Source organism: Xiphophorus hellerii, chromosome 1 (assembly GCF_003331165.1).
Source record: "Xiphophorus hellerii strain 12219 chromosome 1, Xiphophorus_hellerii-4.1, whole genome shotgun sequence".
Taxonomy (NCBI): Eukaryota; Metazoa; Chordata; class Actinopteri; order Cyprinodontiformes; family Poeciliidae; genus Xiphophorus; species Xiphophorus hellerii.
Genome location: NC_045672.1, coordinates 24,125,622 through 24,149,128, shown reverse-complemented (window position 1 = coordinate 24,149,128; position 23,507 = coordinate 24,125,622). Strand labels below are relative to the sequence as shown.

The 23,507-nt window shown below is 35.5% G+C and overlaps 4 protein-coding genes across 5 annotated transcripts; 3 read left to right on the top strand and 1 right to left on the bottom strand.

Annotated features, from left to right (window-relative positions):
- Positions 1–4,650: 4,650 nt before the first annotated feature.
- Positions 4,651–9,597, bottom strand: LOC116730850 (eukaryotic translation initiation factor 4E type 3-like). The gene is made up of 7 exons (XM_032580409.1): positions 9,104–9,597; positions 8,292–8,364; positions 8,005–8,099; positions 7,385–7,445; positions 7,242–7,308; positions 6,343–6,498; positions 4,651–6,238 (listed from the first exon to the last, which is right to left on the bottom strand). Exons 1-7 carry the CDS (start codon positions 9,253–9,255, stop codon positions 6,192–6,194), a joined length of 651 nt encoding a protein of 216 aa, XP_032436300.1. The 5' UTR covers positions 9,256–9,597; the 3' UTR covers positions 4,651–6,191.
- Positions 9,598–9,625: 28 nt separating this feature from the next.
- Positions 9,626–16,150, top strand: LOC116730736 (serine/threonine-protein phosphatase 4 regulatory subunit 2-A-like). 2 transcript variants are annotated; one of them, XM_032580291.1, is made up of 9 exons: positions 9,626–9,773; positions 10,716–10,797; positions 11,612–11,782; positions 12,419–12,512; positions 12,634–12,671; positions 12,760–12,834; positions 12,939–13,082; positions 13,784–14,058; positions 14,977–16,150. In XM_032580291.1, exons 1-9 carry the CDS (start codon positions 9,740–9,742, stop codon positions 15,270–15,272), a joined length of 1,209 nt encoding a protein of 402 aa, XP_032436182.1. In that variant the 5' UTR covers positions 9,626–9,739; the 3' UTR covers positions 15,273–16,150. The 2 variants fall into 2 exon arrangements, with proteins under 2 accessions (XP_032436182.1, XP_032436107.1); XM_032580216.1 differs by having other exon boundaries at positions 12,936–13,082.
- Positions 16,151–18,624: 2,474 nt separating this feature from the next.
- Positions 18,625–20,376, top strand: guca1b (guanylate cyclase activator 1B). Its single transcript, XM_032580527.1, has 4 exons — positions 18,625–19,076; positions 19,431–19,580; positions 19,702–19,816; positions 19,941–20,376. Exons 1-4 carry the CDS (start codon positions 18,873–18,875, stop codon positions 20,063–20,065), a joined length of 594 nt encoding a protein of 197 aa, XP_032436418.1. The 5' UTR covers positions 18,625–18,872; the 3' UTR covers positions 20,066–20,376.
- Positions 20,377–21,256: 880 nt separating this feature from the next.
- Positions 21,257–23,097, top strand: LOC116730678 (ADP-ribose glycohydrolase OARD1-like). Its single transcript, XM_032580092.1, has 5 exons — positions 21,257–21,581; positions 21,686–21,851; positions 22,004–22,062; positions 22,148–22,260; positions 22,396–23,097. The coding sequence occupies exons 1-5, from the start codon at positions 21,432–21,434 to the stop codon at positions 22,538–22,540; spliced, it is 633 nt and encodes a 210-aa protein (XP_032435983.1). The 5' UTR covers positions 21,257–21,431; the 3' UTR covers positions 22,541–23,097.
- The last annotated feature ends 410 nt before the right edge of the window (positions 23,098–23,507 follow it).

Below are 23,507 nucleotides of genomic sequence, written 5' to 3'. Positions count from 1 at the left end.
CTGGACTTCACTGGCCTGCAAAAACAGAGAGAGGAAAATAGGAAAGAAGTGAAAGTCACTCGATGAAGCCACCGAGGAATGACAGAATGCTGAAAACATACATGGTTGGCTGCTTTCAACGAAATAACTTCACACGGTGATAAGAAATTCATTCTTCAGGAAAAAAATAAAGAATCAGCAGCGGCTGAAATGAGCGTCACAGCATGGTGGGTACACGAGAGAAAAGCACTAAAAGTTGAGAAGTTCGCTTCTGCGGCCCAACCCAGTAATACAAACACACTCTACCACTAGTCAGAGAGGAAGATGTTAAATCTATTTGTTGAATAACCAAGTGCTGCCATGACTACTGTAAACACAGGGGCCCTGGGTCCGTGTTTATGTGCAAACATATCTTCCTTCTGGAACAATTTACCATTAACCAGGTGGTGCGATAAACGGCTGTGGCAGGTAGCACAATGCACAAGTAGGCTTTTATGTATACAGCTTGGGAGTGTTTGAGTAAAAAGCTCAGCAGCATAAACAAAGGTAAATAAAGAAGGCAAACAAAAAGCATAAGGAGAAGGAAAGCAGCAGAGAAATCAAGCGCCTAACATGCTTGAGAGCTCGACATTTTGAGATTAATCTTCGAATCAAATCAATCTTATACGCACGACTGAGAGGCAACAGTTAGAGAACATCAGATTAGACTGCGCTGCATATGCTGTGATAAATCGAAGGCCAAGAGTCCGCAATGAGTAAAAAGAAAATTAAAATCAAACAAAAAAGGTGAAAAATGATGACTAATCAGCAACAAGTTATGTCTAGCTCTAGAGATGTGTCATCCATGCTCAAGACATCACTTGTACCTCTGAGCTTCCAGTAATGGCCAACTAAAGCTAAAATCTGTTGAAAACAGGCAGGGGCTGGTAACGTCTGCACTGTTTATTTTAGCTCCCGGGATCAGGATTAGTTTGGAAGACAAAGGGCAGAGTTTCCTGTAGAGTTTTTTAAAAGAAGGCTGGAGGGGAAAGCTGAGCGTAAGGGCAAAACTGTAAACTTTCTCAACCACCTCATTCTGAAAGTAATACAAATGTTATCTGGTTGTTCATCAGGTTTATCTTATAAAAAAAAAGCACATCATATTTTTTTTCAAACAAAGTTGTAACTTTTCAAGGTTTGGATTTTATTTTTGCTTAAATGAAACACTTTAAGTTGTAATAACAATGATTTTGAACACCAAGCTAAAAAGAGCATGATTCTCAGATTAGAGATGCACCAATAAATGGAGCAATTTTTTTTAAACATGATTTGTTGATTGGCTTTGATCAGTAATCAAATGCTCAAATACTGACAAAATCAGACTTTCCCCCCTATTCATTTAAGTCTTTTTTGACCAGAAAATGCTTTAACCAACAGCATGTATTTCAGCTAGCTTCTTTTTTTTTAAGCTCAATGGGGAAATCTGATGATTTTCTGGGACATGCTTATTTTAAATGGAGAAATCTTGTAATATCTCCATTTTCTAAAAGATTGAGAACTATTATCTCAGGGAAACCACCTGCAGCACATTGATTCTCATATGTGCTCGCGTTGTTACAGGAGTAAGAAAAATGCAAATCGGTCAGAAACAGCATAATTGTTGCATATCTTCCTCAGACTTAACTCAATGTTTTAAATTTGTACGTGTGATAGATTATGCTTCTGAATGCAGCTAATTAAGCCACAATTAATTCTTCAGTCCAGTGGTTTTATTTATTTGTCAGTATTTTTAATTTCTGCTGTGTTCCTTATTTTCATTTTATATGTACTCTCACACTTTTATAGGATATGGATCGCCAATTAAAAATTAAATTAAACAGACCCACCGTGGAAAAACAAACAATACAACACTCAATTACAGTTATAATACTGGAACAATTAAGGACTGTAATATCCAAAATTAACCAAACGTTACAGCTAACTGCGTTCTGAATTTGAACTAAGTGCAGCCATTTCACTCGCAGCAGCTACAACGAAGTACTTAAACTTAGAAATGACCAGTAGAAGATGTCACCTGCACTGTGTTATTGTAATGTTATTATCTTTAATTTGCCTTGAGGCGACACGATCACATCCGATGTCTGTTAACGCCAACCACCGCAGTTCTGAGTTTCCATTTAAGATTTGGAGCCATTAGCTTACATAAGCTAGATAACCAGACAAACCCTGACACTTGAGTCTAATAGGTCAACTATACAAAACAACCGAGCAACATACATGAGAGGCAGCTTCACAGTAACGCCGTTTTTAATCAACACCACGCGTGGCGTGCACGTTAACATCAGCTCTAACAAAAGCTATATTATGGGTCCTGACGTTAGCTCAAACGAAACGGTTCTCACTCTCCTCTTCGCTGCGGCTCCAGGTGGTTTTCAAAATAAACCCATTTTTCATGCCTGTAATCGTTCAATATAAGGGAGTGAACGGGTATAATGTCGTTTACTCACAGAAATGTGTGCGAGCGGACAGTCTTTGACGCTGGGTGGTGTCAGAAGAAGATCCCTCGACGCTCTCTGCCTTCCTCGGTAACGAGCTAGCCACAAGTTGCTAACGGGGGCGTGGTTTGGGTAAAAGTAAACAATGGTGACGTCATGTTAACACGAGGACTTCTAAATTTTTGACGCAAGTCACTGCATAAAACATGTTTCTTCTTTAATAGCTTTAAATAAATAGATTTAAAAGAATAACACAACCAAACATTACCGTGCAGTGTGTAAAATGTTAATTTGTTCATAAATAAATTATGTCTCGATTAAGTTTGATTTTTGAAGTAATAAAATAAGGAAAAATAAAATTTTCTAAAATGCCTCTTTTTTGAATAAACAAACAAATAAATGAATAACGTGAGGGAAAAAAAGTAAAAATAGAAAACATGCTGATAGTTTGCATAGAAAATGCTAATAAATTATTACGTTGGTTATGAATAAATATCTGAATTCACCAAAACAACAACAAAAAAAACGTTAACAAGTTCAGACATTTCATAAAACACAAGAACAAAGCAAAAACTAAATGATCTCTTAGAAAACAAAAGCAGTTTTGAACATGTGAAAACCAACACAAGAGTGTAATAACAGACACAGCCACGTGAATCACTGATGCAAATAGTTTCCTTTTGTTTGTTTTCCTATATTGACATCTTTTGCTAATGTTGTTTTGGATAAATTACTGTATCAATGTGGTATGGTATAGAGGTTACCTGTGGCACTGTTGGGGTAAGGAAGCCCATGTTGAATAAAGTGACATTCAACTCATCTACATTGTTGGGTCTAGTCCTTAATTGATCTCTTGACAATAATGGTCAGATGCTTTATGGTATTTTGGTCCGTTTGCCAGCCTAACCAAGCACAGTGAAGCCATAATCATTAAAGCAAATAATGGTTGTGTGAGAAGATTTCAAGTCCTGCTGGAAAATGAACCAGCATCTCCACCAAGCTTGTCAGAAAAGTGAAGTAAATCTTCCTATTAGACCACTGCACTAACTTTGAACTTGGAAAAAAAGAAAACAGCAATGGATCAACACGAGGTGACACCTATATTACTGATTGTGGAAACGTCACATTGGACCTCATGCAACTTGGGTTCTTTTCTCTTCACTGATCCTCCACACTCTGTGACACTGATTTTCAAAGAAAGACAAAATTTACTTCATTTTTGCACCACTGAGCAACAATGGAATCCTTTTTTTTCCTTCTTAGTCCAGATAAAATTCTTCTGACTTTATTTCTGCATCAAGCTGACAAAACCAAGCAATTACAAATGAATTGACAGTTAAAATTACAAGTTATAGGCCATGGTCTTGACACATCTGTGTGTGGTAACGCCCCCAAACTCTCTAATGGGCTGTTTCACAATCCCCTTGAGGCTTCAGCTATGCTACTTGCTTATGAACTTTGTTCAATCATATTTTTTTCTTCCACTAAACTTTCCACTAATACCTTTTGATACATAATGTGAACAACCAGCTTTTTTATTATTATTTTTTATTTACAAGATACTTTTTGTGGCTTACCCTTCTTGAGTTGGGTATCAGTGACAGCCTGCTGAACTGCTGAGAAGTCAATAGCAGTTGACATTGCCTCAACGTGCATAATTTCTGTCCAACAAATCCTTTTTTTGTTTTTTTCTTAAGCAATGTTATGATTTCCAGAGAGACCTGCATTTTAGGCATCATTTACCTTGAGCAATAATCATCAAAATTCACAGAATTTGTGATTGTGTATAACATAGTGATATGCATTTCACTCTTTTAATTGATTTACTAAAATAGAATTATTATTAAAAAAAAAATAAACAACTAAATGCTCAGCTAATTGATCTATTTTTAGGTGCACCGGAATAATAATATCCAGTGTATCCTGCTCTGCAATTATTGGTTATTATGCTTATTATCCACAAGTACAAAAATGTGACCACAAGAGGGAGACATTTTCAAGGAAGATGCTGTTTAAAATGGAGTACTATTTTACTATTGGAAATAGCAAGCACATAAATATAAAAACATTACCTACATCTCAGTGTAAATGCCCTTTTTTTTTGTTTTCATTTTATCCCCTCTACCCCCAGGTTTCAAAAGGAAACATCCCAAATATAATATATAACTTTTCACACAATATTAAAAACAATAATGAATAAAAGTTCAGAAATCTTTATTGTTTCCATTTCCAACACCTTGGAAATCTAACAGTGAAACATGAATAGGTGCACAGTTAAACCACAAACAGGGAGAACTTTAACATCGTAAACAATCAATAAACAAGGCACAATTTGAGATCAACAATCAGTTACAAGATCTTTGATCTGTAGTCATCTGTCAGCAGTATATATGTGCAGGACAAGAACATTATTGTTCTTAACAACAGTGTACATTTGAATGAGCATATGAATTACTAACAAAGACAAAATGAAGTTAAGTTTGATTAAGTGTGTTGTATTAAAATGATTTTTCTTGTTGATATATATTTTAATACGAGAAGTGAAAACGAAAACTTAGTCTTAAAGGGTCCTCAACGGCTCTGCAGAAACAAATTACATTTGCTGTACCTGATTGTAGGCAACAAAAATGCAGTGTTAGTCATAGTACTTGGAATGAAACCCACACTTATGAATATCAGAGAAACTGCAGGAGATTTTGTGTTGAAGCAACCAGCAATCTTTGATCTTTTCATTTTACTTTATACACCTAGGTCCAGCAACATAAGATATAAACAACTCCTGTGACAGTTTCTCAGTTTTTTTTTCACCAAGGATCAGTTAGAATTTTAATCTGAACAGAAGTCAATTAAAAACAGAGAACCCCTTTGACAACAACATTTCCATCTATTACAAAAAAGCAAAACAAGCAGAGAAACTTCTCATTTCATCAAAAAGTGACACAAAACCAAAGTGTATTTGGTCTCCAGTTTTACAATGTCACATAATTATCAGATTATCAGATGTCTTACACACAGATAAAAACTGAAACAAGGTGCTTAATTTAGAGCAAAAATGGCAACCACAACAAAGAACATTCTACTAGTTAAAAGTAATTGCATATATTTCCCAGAATGTAATCAAGGTGTTTTGTGCATGGAGATTATTGTGTATAAAGTTTAGGTAAACATTACACATCATGTTTTGAGTTTTGCTACTTATTCTAAGAATGGCATGTTCCTTCGCACAAAAATCCAACACAAGGAAGATGAAATGTACAAAGGATTTCCATCTGTAGTGCATGTAACATTTTCCTAAATATAACTCAAAAAGAAATTTTGTAGAACATATCACCTATGTATTATGTAGCTGTATCATCTTAGCTAATTTATTTAATACAAATCAGCAGTACCTGTCATTAATTACATCAAAAAGATCTATGCTAGGTTAACGGCACATTGGATGTCAGAGATTATCTAAAACTGACAGATCTATTTTGCGCTTATAAAACTTTACAGTGCAATAAAAACAGAAATACATTCGAAGATACCATAAAACTAAACTACTCGATATAACTGTATTTTTTTGCAAATGTCAGTGATGCCCAGATGAAATGAATTTCTACTGATTGAAAACACTTGTGCTAAATTGAGGTACTTAAGAGGAACTATAGCAATTTGTAGTCTACCTGAGTAGTCTGTAATAACTTTATCAGCAGAGAAGATTCTTGCACAACTGAAAACATCTGATGTGCAAAATATTTAGTGTCTTGTTCGACCTCCTTCGAAAGCGTGGTGCTCCTTGTGTGCTAAAGATAATAGAAGATGTTAGAGGAGAAGGTAAGCAAAGTACTCAAAAGTGTACTATTAAAAACAAACAGAAGACAATGTTCAATGGAAAGAAGATACTCACGTTTATAAAAAACAGCTTTAAAAGGTGTCTGAGGGAGGAGCTCGTAGATCTTTCCCAAGATGTTTGACTCGTCGGCACAGGAAGCGTTCCCATTCCAGACCTGAACGATGTCTTCTCTGTCCCGTACGCTGATGCTGACCCCAACTACCTCATCTCCTGTACACATAAGTGGAAAAGGGGCAATAGAAACACACAATAAGACAGACTGCTCATGGTGCAATAAAGACATTAACAACATCCACTTTTGAAAAATGTTATGTATTATGTAAGAGAAGTAACCCAGTTAAAACATGATTGATCACAGTTTGTTCATATAAAAAAAATCTGTCCAAATACCAGACACTGAGTTCCCCAAGATTGATACTGCTTATGCTCTAAGATTAGGTAAAAATTACACAGCATGTTTTGAGTTTTGCTAGGTAAATGAAGCTAACTTAATTTTATAAATGGCTTGTTTTCATGCATTTCCCTATTATGTCTCTAATGTCACATTATATTGAAAAGGAAGTAACTGATTGCAAATGAATGTTCTGCAACCCTTTTAATAACACAGAAAAGAAAAGTATGTCTTAACATGCTTCAGGTGCATTTATTGTACATAAATGACTAGAGGTTGTTATTAAATAAATGGTATTTAGAATTTGTTCGATACACTGTTTTAAGGCACTTTATATATCATCACTAGGTGTGCCTTTTTATGAAGTTTTAACTCTTTCCCTTACACAGCTTTTACAAAGTGATATTTAGTGAGTAATATGCTGAATTTGACCACATTAAAACCAACTGGATAAAACAGGACTGGACATTATAATAACTGCTACAACTCACCATTTCAAATCATAAATTAACTTTAAGCCGGTTAATTTCAGCATTGAATTTATTTATTCAAAGACATTTACCTGAAGCACAATAATCGCTGAACTGTTCTCCAATTGTGGCCAATAGCAACTCCTTCCACACAGAAGACTGTAAATATGAGGAAAGATTTAGTAAACAAAGAAATCAACTAGCATGTTAAGTAAAAGAGTGTTATTTCTCTTACAGTACACTCTTTGGGCACTTTCATTTTCCAAACACCACCTTTAGCATTGCTTTCTTCTTCCCTGTATGCAAACCAGAAGGAACATGAGCAAATATTGGCAAGCATGGTAAAAATACAAGCGCACCAATCATTTTTTTAAATTTTCCCATATCCCAGCCTCTGGTTTTTGTCAACTGTCAAGTGATGTGTGTCTCATTTCCTATCTGAAACAAACTTCTTGGGTGAAAGGAAATAATTCTAAATCTAAATTGGCCAGTGGTATGAATAATTTTGATCTTAACTGTGTAGATCCTGGTCTCAACTCTTAAAATTTCCAAAAGGTTGGCAGCTTTTCCAAATCCAACATATTCCATGGCAGACAAAGTTGAAAGATTGAAAGGATAACATAGAGAAACTTGTCTGTATTCTGTTCACGCTTCCTGCTATCTGATGAAGCTCACTCTCTCGCAGCCTGAATGCATCCATCACTGATACTTAAAATACTTCTTCACTCAGAGTAATATCCGACATATTAAGGAACGTTGACATACAGCACAACCTAATAGCTCATAGGTATCCTAGTCTGGTCACCAGATGTCTTCTCTAACGGCTACTAATTTGACAGTGCCAGCAGAACTCACCAGAGTGGCTTCCTTTCTCCCCTCATCAGATGATAGCTACATCTCAAAGGCAAGCTGGAAACACTTGGGATATTGTTGTAAACTCGCCAAAAGTTCTGTTACGTTTCCAAGGCGAAAAGAGAAAGCAGGTTAATGTGTGACATCAACAACAATCAAAACAAATATGACTGACTGGCCTTAAAACACTTTTATTATTACAGCAAATAACTAAAACTCTAAATCAGACTTAATTTTTTTCCTTACATGATTAAATTGTGACCGAAACATACTAAAAATGGCCTTCTTACCTGAACAGTCTCCACTGTGTAGATTTTCTTCAGGTTTGACTCACACTCAGCTGCTGTTGTACCTGGTAGAGATCTTACCAAAAAAGACAAATCAAATTTCTGTAAGTATATTTTATTTTAAATGTGACTTTCCTTGCAATTTTTTTGTTTCAGATATACCATGGCTGCCCTCTGTGCAGATAAATTAGAGCAGCGGTAGGGTGGGAGGGAGTCAGATGACTGACAAGCCAGTAAACAGGACTGACCCCATTTTAACACTGCCTCCCCTATGCTCCACTAACATGTACACATAGAGCATGTTGCTTGAAATCAATACTGTTCTGATTACATAACATTATACATAAAAGGTGACTTTTATTTTTTCCCCCTAACAGTTAATAAGAACTTGACCCACAAAAGCTTTGTTGCTAAAATTTAAGTGGAACAGAGACACCAGCAATGACTCAGCAAGCTGAGAACAATATGCCGTGCTTATGAAAGCGGACACTGACCTGATTTCTACTTCTGGATTTAGTTACTAATAGTTTAAAATTACAGTTTTTGTTGTAATGTTATTTTGTTTAACATATAAAAAAAATATTTGTTATTTCTCACAGTTGTATATTATATAAAAAAAAAATTTAAAAAAAAAAACAACAAAATTTTCCACCTTTTCCAATAATCTTATAATAAAAAATGGACCACAGAGGTAAATTCTCGGTCTGTTTTTCTTTGTTCCTTGAAAGAGTTAATCAGTTCACAAGAGTTCGTTCACTTGTCACTGACAACAGTTTTATAACAAAGCAGTTTGGAGAATTTAAATTCTTTCTTACCTATCAAGCCAGAAAGTCCAGGGTGAATGTAATGGCAGAACGTCATTTTCAGTGTTGTGTGAAATTTTTCCTAAATCTCTGTCGTTGATATGAATGTTTTTCTCCAGGGTTGGTGGTGAGCTAAGTTGTAAGGCAGCTAATGGCACTGCCATTATTAACTATGAAAACCGAAGAACTTTGTGTTGGAGAACTATCATAGAGCAGGATTCCCACGCAGGCGTTTCTTCGGAGTTATGGTTGTTTATAGATATATATAGATTCCCTGGGCAAATTTATCCCAGACCAGCTGATGAGTCATTGGTCGAATCCCCAGTTAGCAGAAAAGACGCTCTATAACCGCCAGCCCACAAAACACCAGACAGATCTGGAAACTTCTATTGCCAAAGTCACGACATGCCTGAAAATGCAAATATAGTTATTCGCGTTATTGGATCGAGATGTTCTTGAACTACGCGGATTTATTTTTAACACCAAGTTGCATAAAGACCTTTGTTGATCTCCATCTCTCTTCCTCAAAAGTGCAAACGTAATTGCAGACATGCGCAGTTGTGCACTGCCAGCAGCTTTGTTGGATTGCTACCTGCTAGCTGTTCTGCTAACCAACAAGCATTTCCTGCCTGAGAACTGGACACAGCTATGGATATCGACGCGATATTGGAAGCGTTTCAAGGCAATGTTTACATTTATGAAAAAAATAATCATTCGTTTTCTAAAAATGTTTAAATTAAGTGTTTTTCCTCCACGATAAATCGGTATTATTTGCTAACTACGTAACGCACGTTACTCTACGAAATGCAGCTTTTTATGAAAAATGTGTTAAGAATATTCTTAGGCAATGAGGTGTTATCATTAGTTTGGCTTGGCTGCTTTACAAGTACCTTTTGGTAGGAGTCCGTCACATTCCACACTTTTAACCCGTTTATGTACCATCTGAGACGGTTATGTAAACAGCTAGCTCAGGAACACACTGCTAGCAATAAACTGCTAACTTTGATTTGAAAGTAATGTGGTTATTTTAATATGTAACTATTTGTATTCGTGTTTCCCCCTCAGCTATTTATATTTTCCCATTTCATAACTAAAGAAAAGAGCAGTTGAAATTATTAACCAAATGCCATTTTGTGTTGTGTGTGGCAGCTGTGGTTTGAAAGTAAAATTAATTTCAAAAAGTTTCACGGGCTGCTTTTTGACGGTCAATAAAGTTGATGTATTTTAGTTACTCAGTCCTAAAAGTAAAATTCATGTAAATATTTCTTGGTAATATATGTTTGTTATTTTTTTTAGTGATTATGGCTAACAGCAAATTAAAACTCAGAAGAATAAATCTAATTTTCAGGCTACTTTTTTTATTGGTCTTGTAATAATTTCTGGGAAACTAAATAGAAGGTTTTTATCAGCTGTAAGTAATACAATTAACAGAAATAGACAACTGAAATATAGTGTGTGTGTTTTAAAGGAACTTTTTGATGCTATTTTAAGATTTTGATATACACTTATAATTGTTGTCTTTTAGATTTATTTTCCGTATCTTCTGATGTGCTCATGTTATACAGTTGAATAAAATTTAATAATAATTAGTTATACCCTTTTTACTCACTGTGACTGTTTACAGATTTTGAGAAAAGAGGGAAGAAGGAGACCTGTCCCGCTCTAGAGCAATTCCTGTGTCATGTCGCCAAAACAGGACAACCAATGTAAGTACATAGGAACTTGCAAATCTGACACAATTAGCATAAAGACTTTATGTTTTCAATTACACTGTGTTCACAATTATTAGGCATAGACAAGTGAGTATTTTGACCATAAGATCATTTTTAGACTTAGTTTTTTAACTTCAAGGTGGATGAACTTGAATTCTTAATGGATTTAAATATGGCATATGATGTCTATCTGTGTAATGATAAACATCATACACACACCTTCATGGTGTTGACCTCCTTGAGGTCAACACCATGTATTAAGGTATGCATTATTATTAGGCAGTTTCTTTATTTTTTAGGCAAAATGGGCAAAAAAAAGAAATTTAAGTGGCTATAGTTCTTGGTGCACAAAAAGTTGACTGTCAACAGATCAAGATGCTGACACATTCATGAAAGGCTTGTAATAATTATCGAAAAGAAATGTGGCTTGTTTAGCCACTGGTTTCACTTTTTTAAATGTCAGAAATATTTATTAGAGATTTTTGAGTTCATTCACTTAAGCAATGAAAATAAAAAGAGATGGAGAACATGTGTTTTTCATTTAGTTGAATTCTGCACAGTAATATTTGCCTGATATTTGTACATATATAGATATTCTTCTAACAAAGCCCAAACCTCATTTTTGCTTTCTTAAAAATTCATGTTTAAGGTTTACTAACATTTCGGATTAGTCAAGAGCACGGTAGATGATGATTTATAAAAACAATCCAATAAGACTTACCTAATAACTGTGCACACATTGTAGACCTGAACATATATATAATTACTTATTATCTGTACTTTTTCTAATATTACGTATCCCCTTTAGGATCCCATGGTTACAGTTCAAAACATACTTTTTATTTAAGCTGGATAAAGTGATGGAGGATTTTCATGCTTCAGCGCCAGAGGAGAGAGACTCTCACAATCCCAATGTGGAATATATTCCCTTTGAAGAAATGAAGAAAAGGATCTTAAAGATTGTGGATGGTTATAATGGGTGAGTGAAGCATGATATAAATACTCTGCAACTGGGCAAAAGAATCAATAAATTACAAACTTTCCTACTCATCTAGATAATAAAGTTAATGCCTTGTTGTAAGGAAACACAGTATATTGCAATTATGTCATCATTGTGATGACAGTGTTTTCAAATTATTATCGCATATAATAATATATATTATTATATATTATAATATAATATAAAATTATATTATAATATAATATTATATTATTATATGCAAAGACCTTGCATTGCAGGTCTTTGCAATGCAATATTTATTTGCTTTTATATTCCAGGTGTAATGAATTCACACGGATTACATGTTAAACACTGGACTGTGATGTTTGAAGGGTTTATCAATAATGGCTCATATTGCAAGTGGTCTTATTTTTTTATTTATTTTTTTATGAGAACAGTAACAATAACCATTAAAAGCTTTTTACACCTCATGTTACAAAAAAGATTGTTGGCAGGAGGATGGTAAGGGGGTGTTTTATTCTATTTTTTTTACCTTTTTTCATAGGTTAGTTCATCATCCATCTATGCTTAGAACCCATCTTTTTAAACAGTTCTGATGCTGGGAGCGAGATGTCTATTTATTACTTTTACTTATGTCTCTGATAACCTTTCCAGGATCCCATTCACCATTCAGCGGCTGTGTGAGCTGCTTACAGATCCCAAGCGTAATTATTCGGGTACAGACAAGTTTCTCAGAGGCCTGGAAAAGGTTAGATACAGTTATCTTTTTAAGGCCTAAAATCCATACATTGGTGCTATGTAATGCATATACAGTAAATGCACAGTCTGTTGTTTTGAACTGTATTTTTATTTTCTTTTGTTTCCTGCAGAATGTAATGGTGGTAAGCTATCTGCACCCCACATCAGAGTAAGTAAATCAGCAGCCAACTTAGTTGTAACAGCTACAAATATTAATGTAAAATTAATTACACATTTTTTTTTTACTTCGTTAAAAGGAAAAATGGGACATCGACGATGAATAGAATGAATGGAGTGATGTTTCTTGGAAACCCATCTCTATATTCAGAAAGGTGGGGGTAATTGCTGATTTTAAATAGCTGATATTTCTTTTAAGAAAAAAACAGACTCCTGAATGTGTAGATATTAATCTGTTTGTTGTGGTCTTCTTCAGCAGTCGAAATGTGAATGGGCCAAGTTTGTCAAAAACACTCAACAGACCAAAACTGTCATCGTCTTCACTTTCCACCAACGGGCTCCCAGAGTGTCCAGCCAGTAAAGAGCCAGATGGAATCACTGAAACAGAGGAGCAGCATTCCAGGTAATGTGCGAGCCAATGTGTAGTACAGCATCCGCCATGTTTATTGGTATTCGTAGTAAAGATGTGTAGAAAGAAGCGTTTAGAAAGGAGATAATTGTTTTAAGCAATTCATCACAGATGCTCCACCACAACATAAGGTGCTTTACACATTTTCAATCTTGTTCATTATTGTCTCTGTAATAATGGCTGCTCATCAAATGTTTATGATGAACAGCCATTTTCTATCTTATGCATTTCTTTTTGCACATCATGTTCCTTTTTTCCCACTTTGAAAAATAGCAAAGACAAAAAAGGGCTTCTACATCCCATTTTGGATTTTATCCCAAAGAAATAAGAAGTTGTCCATTAAAATGCTTCAGTTATGCTTATTTTGCAGAAATTGTAAGGGGTGAAAGTAAGTGGCATGTAGGTAATAACACTTTTTTCATAACATTTGATCCTTACTTCTGATGAGTAAATGTACATGGATTAAAGATTGAATATTTCAGAATTCAGTGTGAAATTATCTTTGCAAAACAATAATATTTAATAACATTTACTAGGAATAACAGTAAGTGAGTATGGAAAAGACTGTGTATATTCACTGTGAGGAGACTGTGTAAAGCCAAGTTCTCACATTAGTAATAAAATCTTGCTAAATTAAGACTCTTATAAAAGCCAAAAACTATGAACATTACCAACAGATTTATTGTTTGTGACAGTGAAACGTCACCATCAGAAGACGAGGCGAAACCAAAACATGGTATAAAGCACAAACATCGAGAAGAAGACGAAGAATCCGATTGTGACAAACAGGAGGCCAAGAAACGGAAGACTGGTGAATGTGATGACGAAACGGAAAGAGAAGAAAATGAGTCACCTTGTCATAAAGAACCAGAGAGTTCATCAGATACACCAGAGTCAGAGGAAGACACTTGCGGTCAAGAGTGCAGCAGTGAAACATTTCATGACACACCCTGTAAATCAGACAGTCGTGGTAGGTGTGAATTCATCCTTACTTAAGCTAACTTGTACTTAAGAACACTTAGCAGCAGGTTTGTGCTGTTTGTTTAAGACACATTAAAAATATGCTACTTCACAGTCCACAAACATTATTTTTTTTAGAGCACAAGTGTGACTAACATTTGAGTGGACATAAACATGTAGCTGGTTCATGTACAGATGTATCTCCATTAAATTAGAATCTCATCAAAAAGTTTATTACAGTAATTCAATTTAAAAGTCAAATTCCTCTTCTGTATAGGTTTAGATGGCTCTTTCCAAGCATAATAATGGAAATTGAACTGGAAGGTACTTTAAACAATCAGCTGATATTTCCACACCCTTAAGGGCATTGTGAAGCAAAGGCCAAGTTGAGAAATATCAGAACCAATAATAAAGGCTGCTATTAAAGCAACTTTACTGTCCAAACACCTCTGCAGCTCCACAGGGTTGTTAGCTTTTTTTGTACATCACAATGATGCAGTAATTCAAGCAGAAGGAAAACCTCCACTTTCTGTATTATGCATTCATTGTAATACAGTAGATGGATATAGTTTCCACTAAGCTGACATTTCTGTATTGAAATATCTTCCTGATGTTCTGTTAGCTGCAAGCCAAAATATTTAATATTAGCAGGACTAAATACTTTAAACGTACCCCACCATGTGTAATAAATCTATTTGGTATTTGAATTTTACCTTTACATTTAATTATAAAAGACATTTTCCATGATTTTTAATTTTTACTTAATCTCGTTAAACAAATGAAGGATGTAATCCCTTTGGCAATCTCCTCTTGCATAAAATGGAATAAAATCTAGGCATTTTTGGTTTAACTGCAGTTCAATTTCTTCATAATAATTGTGAATATCTACTATATTCTATCACTAAAAAGTGACATCTTCTCTTCCTAGGGGAAAGCAGCACACCGTCTGAACCACCTGAGAGGGAAGGAGAGTTGAATGAGGCTGGTGCTGCCGCCAGTGTTCAGAGCAACATCTCTGTGGATCAGTCGAAGCAAGCGACTCTATCAGAGACACATTCAACCTTCGAACAGGACAATGCTTTGAGCAACAGCAGCAGCAGTGATGCAGAGGGCTTACCCAGTGAAAAAGTGTCCTGCAGTAATTCCCCTGAGCTGCAAACAGAGGGTGGTGCTGAAACTTCGGACAGCGCAGAGACCTCATTAGAAGTGGGAGAACACAACTAACTTGAAAGGCTGGAATGCCAACTGACTTGTTTTCTACACTGTATGATACAACCCCAAGGGTAAATCTGTAGCACTGTGGATCATTAGGCTTCAGGACCAAGAGACATGTGGATTTGGAGACTTCTTAGAAGGATCTTGATGTCCTCTTCTGTTTCAGCTTCTCACAGCCACTGGTCACCAGATCTTTAAACTGGAAGATGAGTTAACGACATAACAAAGACTGCCTTTTTCAATATACAAAACCTTTTTCTAACCTTTTTTCTTTCTTAATTTTTATATTTGAACATCTAATTTAATGTAGATAATGTATTCAGTAATTCCATTAGTTATTTGGTGTTTATTTCCAAGGAGAACCATTTGACAAAGTTGTTTTAGGCCAAGCACAGTAATTTCAGGTTTCTTTATTTGTTTTAATGCTGTTCAGAGACGATTGAGAACACCTTTAACCAAAATATCATATATGTCTGCTTTTATTTTGTATAAAGCACATATTGCAAGTATATTTCCTGTGATCGTACACTTCACACTCTTGAAAGCTGGAGAAACGTTTTGCTCCATGTCCGTATGAAGCCAATACAACAAGTTGCCAGTTTGAGCCCTTTTGTTTGAGCAATTTGGTTTGCTGTAAGGGTAGTCATTTTCAATTCAAACTCTGAAACAAAATGCAAGGTACTTTTATTTTCTTTGTGTCACACTGTAGTTGTACAGCTGTCTTTTTTTTTGATAATTGAGATTTCTACAATACTTATCTGTAAATAAGCTTTTGTAGTCTTGTAATACATGTCCACATTCTTTGTAAAACTGACTGCTGGAAACCGAAGGCTTGAGCTTGTGTGAGAGTATTCACAAAAAGCAATAAAAGCTGAAATTGGAATTGGTTTGGTGTCTTGTTTTTCTTACAAATCAACATGTCACACATTTAGAATAATGAGAGAGAATCCTGGAAATGGCTGCTAAATTTTCTTTTTGTTTACATTTGTCTTCTATCACTTAATGATGATTGATCATTAGGTGATACATCACCCTAAACAATTGATTAAGGTAATGATGTGCACCAAACCCATTAAATAAGTTGTTTGCATAATCTTTCATACAATATTGCTGCATTTCTATGGCAGCAATATTTGGAGATTTTTCCCCCAGTGCCCTTTACTATCCTCACTATACATGAGCATACAGTGTTTTGAAGAGGTTTTCATAACTCTTGAATTTTAACACATTTTGTTACAACCACATTCAATGTTTTCTGAGATCTTTAGTGATGGATGCAAACTATAACAATTTTATGTTATAGTTTTTTTTACAGAAGAAAATCTGAAAAGTTTGTGGTGCATGTTTTAAACCCTCTTCACACAAATGCGTCTAAATAAAATTAAGTTTCAGCAGTTCCCTTCAGATCTCACATGAAGAGTAATACATAAGTCTACTTGTTTTAGCTTAGTAATAAATACAGCAGTACTGTGAAGACCAAACCAGGTGAGTTTTTATTGTTTTTATTTAAATAGCTTTCTTGCTACTCTATTGTTCTGTATCTTATCCCTGCTTTAAATTTCTCCACAACTTAATCCAGTAAAAGGAGATGTTCTTATGTCTTTTTGATTTTAAAGAGTAGGTCAGAGAACTACATGTATCACTTCAAATTTAAACCCCAGGTAAACAGAAATGCATGGATTACTGACTAAAAGTAGGTATTAATAATATATATATATATATATATATATATATATATATATATATATATATATATATATATATATATATATATATTACAGATGCAGGATAATTCTGGAAGAACGTGAAGATCCAAATAACTGGCATGGTTTAAAATATTTATTTTTCAAGATTTTTCATCCTCGAACGTAAGTCAAAGTTTGGGTATTTCAGATTTCTTTGTGTGTTATAAACACAATTTATGAATGGAGTTTTGAAAATCTTATCAGCAACTAAGTATGGAGTATGCTGAGGGTAAATGGATCACTACAACCCTGCATGTCCATTTAAGAAAATCTTTTAACCATACACCGCTTTTCATTCCCTCCGCTAATATTGACCACAGGCTCAATCTTTAAATGTTGGTTTTAAAGGCTTTGCAGTTTACTTAACCAGTAATACAACAATCCTCAGGCACAGACATAGATCGAACACTGGGAATATGAGCTAGGTGATTGGTAGAGAGAAAGCAAACAGGTTAATTTAAAATATCGGTTGTGTAAGACCAGAGGGTATGAATCATTTTAATCACAAGAGGATAACATCCAGTGACTCCCCAACGGCCTTGACACATCTAAGCTAAGATTATCACTATAACTGCTGTCAGCACATACAGTATATGGACTGGAGCAGACCTAGCCTACATACAGTGTGGTCGTTTTTCCACTAAAGTAAGTTATTCCCAATGGTGTGACACAGAGATTATGTCGCTTAGCAGCTCTCACATCAACACATTTATGGTGGCCTTGAGGTAGATAGACTACAGCAGACATGTAAATAGTAATTAGGACTTTCAAGGATAACTGAACACTTGACCTCAGTGAATCATCAGATGGATCAGGATCTTCCTATTCTGGGACTGGATTAAAATTGCCACACCAGACTCTTTGTTTTTATCTCATCTTCTCATGTTTTAGTAATGAATTAATTAATTTCACTAAACCACCTTTGTCCTTAAACCTGTTGAGTGTGAAACGAGTAGCTTCTCTACAAATGGATACTTGAGACCAACTACACTAAATTCGACTTTTTGCACCATTTTGTGGCTTTTATTAAATTCTACTACAAATTAAATTCAAATTCAAAAATTCTTTATTGAACCCAAAGGGAAATTAAATGTTGCTGTAACGTATACAAATTAAGTTATGCTTAAGTATGTGGTTTCACAATTTATTTGTTGCAATTTGTTTTGAATGATCAGGTTAAATGCAACAAATTGTTAAGTTAAGAAAAGTTGATAGAAACCGACTTGTTTGAAAAGTGGGATAAAGTATCAACAAGGACAAATTAACTAATTCATCTCCGTAATTCTTATTGAAATAGTGTAGGATAGTGTAGAGTTATTGCTTTAAAAGAGAAACCAAGTTTGTCAACCATGGTTTCCAAACATTGATGTTAAAAAAAAAAAGTATTTACTTTAAATATATTTTAAACTAAATATAGTATAAATATGTTGCTGGAACCTATTTTAAGGATGTAGAGTCCACAAAGCTTACACACAATGGTAAGATGTTTCTTTGTTTAGTGTGATTGAGAAGGATATCCCTTCATGATTGCATGAACTAATTGATTTTGACAGGTCTTCATTTCTAATCCTTTACCATGTGACCCATAGCAGTCTGTGTCTCATCCTCATTTTCAGAAGGGATTTGCCACAACAACGACTCTATTAACTGTACTGCTTGTATGGACCGTTATGCGTTTTTGATTACCTTCATTTTTGCTGATTAGCAAAAAGCTAAAGAAACCTTTTTGTAGATGTGAACTGAAATTTATAGATTTTCATCTCTAGAGAAGGAAGGCAGCAAAGCAGCTACAAATCTTGAACAGGTTATTTGTAATGTGAGAAATAATTTCAGTTTCGGGGGAGTTACAGAAAATCTTCCCATCATGGGTCAGCGCCTGAGCGAAGACAACGACCCCGACAAGGAAATTGATGTGGCAGAGCTGCAGGAATGGTACAAGAAATTTGTTGTGGAATGCCCAAGTGGAACACTATTCATGCACGAGTTCAAGAGTTTTTTTGGTGTCACCGACAACAAGGAGGCCGCAGATTACATCGAGAACATGTTTCGAGCCTTTGACAAGAACGGCGTAAGTACATTGGGCCTCGATTCTGGTATTATTTGCTCTAATAATAACGTTAAAATGTTGTGCACATGAAATGAATCAAAGAATTTATGTGGTTGGATGACACTGCATGTGTTTAACAGCAATTCAAGTGTAGCTGAAAAGCTCAAACAAACTCAAAAGTGGGTTACTCTGTATTTAATTTTTTTTCTTGTAGGTAGATGGTTAAAGCAATTTTTAAAAATATGATATTGTCACCTTAAATGTCTCCAGACATTCTGAATAAATGTATCTTGTTTGTCATTTTGCATTGCAACAATGTTGCCTCTTTAGGATTTCATTTCATTTTTTTTAACATTTGAACATCTGATTTCACAGGACAACACCATAGATTTTCTGGAATACGTAGCAGCTTTAAACTTAGTTCTTCGAGGCAAATTGGAACATAAACTTAAATGGACATTCAAAATGTACGACAAAGATGGGAGTGGATGCATCGACAAAACAGAACTTCTTGAAATTGTGGAGGTAATATTTTCATTAAATTACTTTCACATGTGCAGTAGTGTTCATTTGCTGGAGATTTCAAAGTTTGCTTAAAAATAGATATGCAAGAAGTCATTGTGACATCCTTTCCTGTCACTTATAGTCTATTTATCGGCTAAAGAAAGCCTGCCACGGGGAGCTGGATGAAGAATGTAATCTGCTTACCCCAGACCAAGTGGTTGACCGGATATTTGAGCTGGTCGATGAAAATGGAGATGGTGAGAGTTTGTGACAGCTTTTTTTTTTTTTACAGTTTTTGGTGTCATTTACACAAATATAAGGCTGCACTGCTGTTCATTGTTACTGGATCAAAAAATGGAAAACCTATATTTTGTCACACAGGTGAGCTCTCGCTGGATGAGTTTATTGATGGAGCACGCAGGGACAAGTGGGTGATGAAGATGCTGCAGATGGATGTGAACCCTGGTGACTGGATCAATGAGCGAAGACGCAGTGCTAACTTCTAAGACTGAAAATCACATTGACCTATTGTGACCATGTTGATTTTGTACATAAATGTATATAAAAAGGCATTTTGGCATAAAAAAATTATGCACAAAACCTAGATGCATCCATTGCTTTTGAAGGGATTATGTGTTTATAGCAGTTGCACAGTCAGTGAAGCATTGGTGCAAATGAAGAACAGTGTAAATAATCGCTGCCTATTTTATTATAGGTTTTTTTTGCAGCCATAAAGCAGTACTGTAACTGTGTGTTCTATTGATTGTGTCATGAATTAAGCATAAAAGTTGTTCAATAAAAAAAAGTTGAAAGTTGACTTGGGGAGTTATTTATTTTACATGAACTTCAGTGAAATATTGTGATTTTGTTTTGATAAAGGCAAAACGACTGGGCTGACAAACAGATATGTTGCTAGAAAAAATAAAAAAATCAGTGTGAGTGACCTGGCAAATGCCCCAGCAAGAAGTGAGGATGTAGGAAGTCTGTGTTCTGATTCATCTGGCTGAAAAAAAGAAACCCAAACCTCTTAGTAAATTTGCTTAAAGCACAATTTACCTTGTGCTTCATGCACAAGGTAAATGCTTTTTGTTAGAAGTATACGTCTTTCCATGGAGCTCTTCAGCTTCTAGCAGATGGAAACTGAAAACTCAGAGGATGCTTCCAGGTATTGTTGCAGGTCCTTTGCAGTCAGTGGTAGAATTTTGACCACCTGCCACCCCAGGAAGATTTCTTCTTCTTTCTGCTGCATCCAGGTAGGCACTGTTGTGTTGCTTTAATTCTAAATTCGCAAACTATGCTGTATTTCTAACTTATATGGGACGTTATCTTGCTTATTCATATGTCTAACATGCAATGAAACATTACCGGCAACATTCCAGGTATTCATCTCAAGCACCTGGTGCAACTAATTAAGTCTTTGATTAGTTGTGTGAGGTGTGCCTGATATTGGTGTATAATGCTTATTACAATATTTGAACAATTAAAAATGTCCCAATAATCTTTATTTGCGGTTGGAGAACGGGGAATACTTTTAGGCGCAATTATATGTTAGTATTACTCTTAATGGACCCTCTCCAGTCACAAAATCCAAGGCTGAGATTGAAAGCATACTCCGCCTTCACGGCGGCGCCGCTTTCTGCGCTGGTACTTAAATGGTGGGAATCGTTTCACTTTTTCAAAAACTCGTTTTTCCTCTCGCGAGAGTCTAGATTCTGTTTCGTTTCTCCTCTTTGGTCCTGCTGTAGAGATAAGTGTAAGCTAATTGTGTGTGTAGTTTTTAAACTCCGAACTGCTTTAAATGTTTTGCTACTTAAACGAGATACTTTAAGACTTGAAAGAAAACTACCAAATTAGTCTTTCGGTCGGAAGCACATGCATATAGTCCTCCGTAGCGTTGCGTGTTTACTTAGGCAGAGGTGTTCACGGGTTTTACTACTGAGTCCAGTCAGCAAACAGGCTCTAAACACAATGTTTTCAGTGCCTTCTAAAAGCCGAGCGCCATCATCCACTTATAAAATGCAGGTAATGATTAAAGTTGGACGATTTAGTAATCGTAAATGTGTCGGAGCACATTGTTTCAGTGGCTGTTATTTAACTCTTGTTAAACGTCGCCCCCTCGTGGCTAGCTTTCAGAAGACAGCTGGACATTGAAGTATGTCACCGGCGACCTGTTTTCCTGCCCACGGGACGAATCCTTGGCCCACTGCATCAGTGAGGACATCCGCATGGGGGCAGGGATAGCACAGATATTCAAGAAGAGGTTCGGCGAAGTGTCGACGTTAAAGGAGCAGAGTGAGTCACACTAGTTATTAAAAAGCCTTTGTTTGGGAAAGAATTTCAGAAAAAAAAGTTTTATCTTTGTTAAATTGGTACCTAATGTCTGGTACCAACATTTGGTATTAAATTATGCAATGTGTTGTATTTTTCTATGTATGTCTGAATAGAGAAGGTGCCAGGGCAGTGTGCTGTCCTGACACATGATCAACGTTTCATCTATTATCTGGTAAACATACTGCGATCAATTGTTATAATGAAAGTTGTTTTATTATTCAGTCTTGTAACTGTGCCTTTCCTATTATGTGTCTCAGATCACAAAGAAAAAAGCCAGCCAGAAACCCACATATGACAACCTGAGAAAGAGTCTGGAAGACATGAAGTCTCATTGCTTACAGAATGGTGTCAGTAGGATATCAATACCTCGGTTTGTAGGAACTACTGCGGATAAATACTTTTCTTCTTTGTTTTTTTTTGTTTTTTTAACTCAATAATTTCCCTTAATTCTTGTTCTTTAGTGGGAATGATTAAACGGCATGTTTGTCTCCTGTCTCCCCCTCAGAATTGGGTGTGGCCTGGACCGACTGCAGTGGTCAAAGGTGTCACAGATCCTGGAGCAGGTCTTTAAAGAGACGAATATCACCATAACAGTGTACAGTCTGCCCAGGAAAGAAGAGACCACAGTGATGAAGGAAAATATGCGATGATACATGGTTTTTACAATTATTATTGGCAGAGTTCACTATATGCACTTTTCTCCATTATTCTCGCAGCATGAAGTCAGGAGTTTTTCTAGTGGAAAAGCAGTTATGTAATGATTATATAGCAAATAAAATGTATCTTCTAACAAATCAGTTTCACTGCAAAGGGCTCCTACAAGGAAATGACACAGAGCTCTTCAGCAGCTCTGGTAAAGGAAAACTCCAATCGGTAGTTTTCTGCTCTCTGATTACAGCAGGGCTCCCTCTTGTGTTAATTTAGGTTTTATCACCAAATCAATATTAAACAGAGGTGTGTAACGCACCACTGTACTGGCTTTAGAACACACACCTCCTGTAGAGCTTTTTTGAAAGCATTTTGATATTCTAATATTTAGAATGCAGTTGATCTTAAAATAACTACAAGTCAGTTTCTCGGCTACAGCTACACACAGCCATTGTTTCTGTTATTATTCTATATATCTTTTTTTTAATCTATGATGCTTTTATAACCTGCTTTGTTCCCCAGCTGTTAAGAATAAACAATGGTTTACATTGTGAAAAAAGAGTGCTTTCTTCAATATGTTTTAAAATGTGGAAAATTAGTTATCTGAAGACCCCACCAAACCCAAAATGCATCATTATTTTTTTAATTAAATTAGATCAAAGGATTTTGCTCGGCTATGAGTAATTCATATTTCCCTTCGATAAACACATGAAGGTATGGCTTCAGTCCTTTTGCTCTAGCATAAACGGCTCAGTAGTGAAGCGCATCATTAATGACCTTGCTGCAGTCAAAATATTTTTAATCTAACTGTATTGTAAAATAGTCACCCAGTTTGTAAGTAATGTAGATTTCTGTGCTTCAGAACACCCAGCAAAACCACAGGAATCTAACCATTTATGTTCTGATAGATCTTTTATTTTAGCAGATCTACAAGTTTGTTTTTTTTTACGTTTGTGTTTTACTGACTTT

Excerpts from the sequence above, each read along its gene's own strand:
- LOC116730678 (XM_032580092.1), top strand. The coding sequence starts at position 21,432 with ATGCATATAGTCCTCCGTAGCGTTGCGTGTTTACTTAGGCAGAGGTGT. Across the intron at positions 21,582-21,685 it reads CATCCACTTATAAAATGCAG|CTTTCAGAAGACAGCTGGAC; the intron begins GTAATGATTAAA and ends CCTCGTGGCTAG. Across the intron at positions 21,852-22,003 it reads GTCGACGTTAAAGGAGCAGA|AGAAGGTGCCAGGGCAGTGT; the intron begins GTGAGTCACACT and ends ATGTCTGAATAG.
- LOC116730736 (XM_032580216.1), top strand. The coding sequence starts at position 9,740 with ATGGATATCGACGCGATATTGGAAGCGTTTCAAG. Across the intron at positions 12,835-12,935 it reads CCATCTCTATATTCAGAAAG|CAGTCGAAATGTGAATGGGC; the intron begins GTGGGGGTAATT and ends GGTCTTCTTCAG. Across the intron at positions 13,083-13,783 it reads ACAGAGGAGCAGCATTCCAG|TGAAACGTCACCATCAGAAG; the intron begins GTAATGTGCGAG and ends TGTTTGTGACAG.
- LOC116730850 (XM_032580409.1), bottom strand. The coding sequence starts at position 9,255 with ATGGCAGTGCCATTAGCTGCCTTACAACTTAGCTCACCACCAACCCTG. Across the intron at positions 7,309-7,384 it reads AAGTGCCCAAAGAGTGTACT|TCTTCTGTGTGGAAGGAGTT; the intron begins GTAAGAGAAATA and ends TCATATTTACAG. Across the intron at positions 6,499-7,241 it reads CAGCGATTATTGTGCTTCAG|GAGATGAGGTAGTTGGGGTC; the intron begins GTAAATGTCTTT and ends TTATGTGTACAG.
- guca1b (XM_032580527.1), top strand. The coding sequence starts at position 18,873 with ATGGGTCAGCGCCTGAGCGAAGACAACGACCCCGACAAGGAAATTGAT. Across the intron at positions 19,077-19,430 it reads GAGCCTTTGACAAGAACGGC|GACAACACCATAGATTTTCT; the intron begins GTAAGTACATTG and ends CTGATTTCACAG. Across the intron at positions 19,581-19,701 it reads AACTTCTTGAAATTGTGGAG|TCTATTTATCGGCTAAAGAA; the intron begins GTAATATTTTCA and ends TGTCACTTATAG.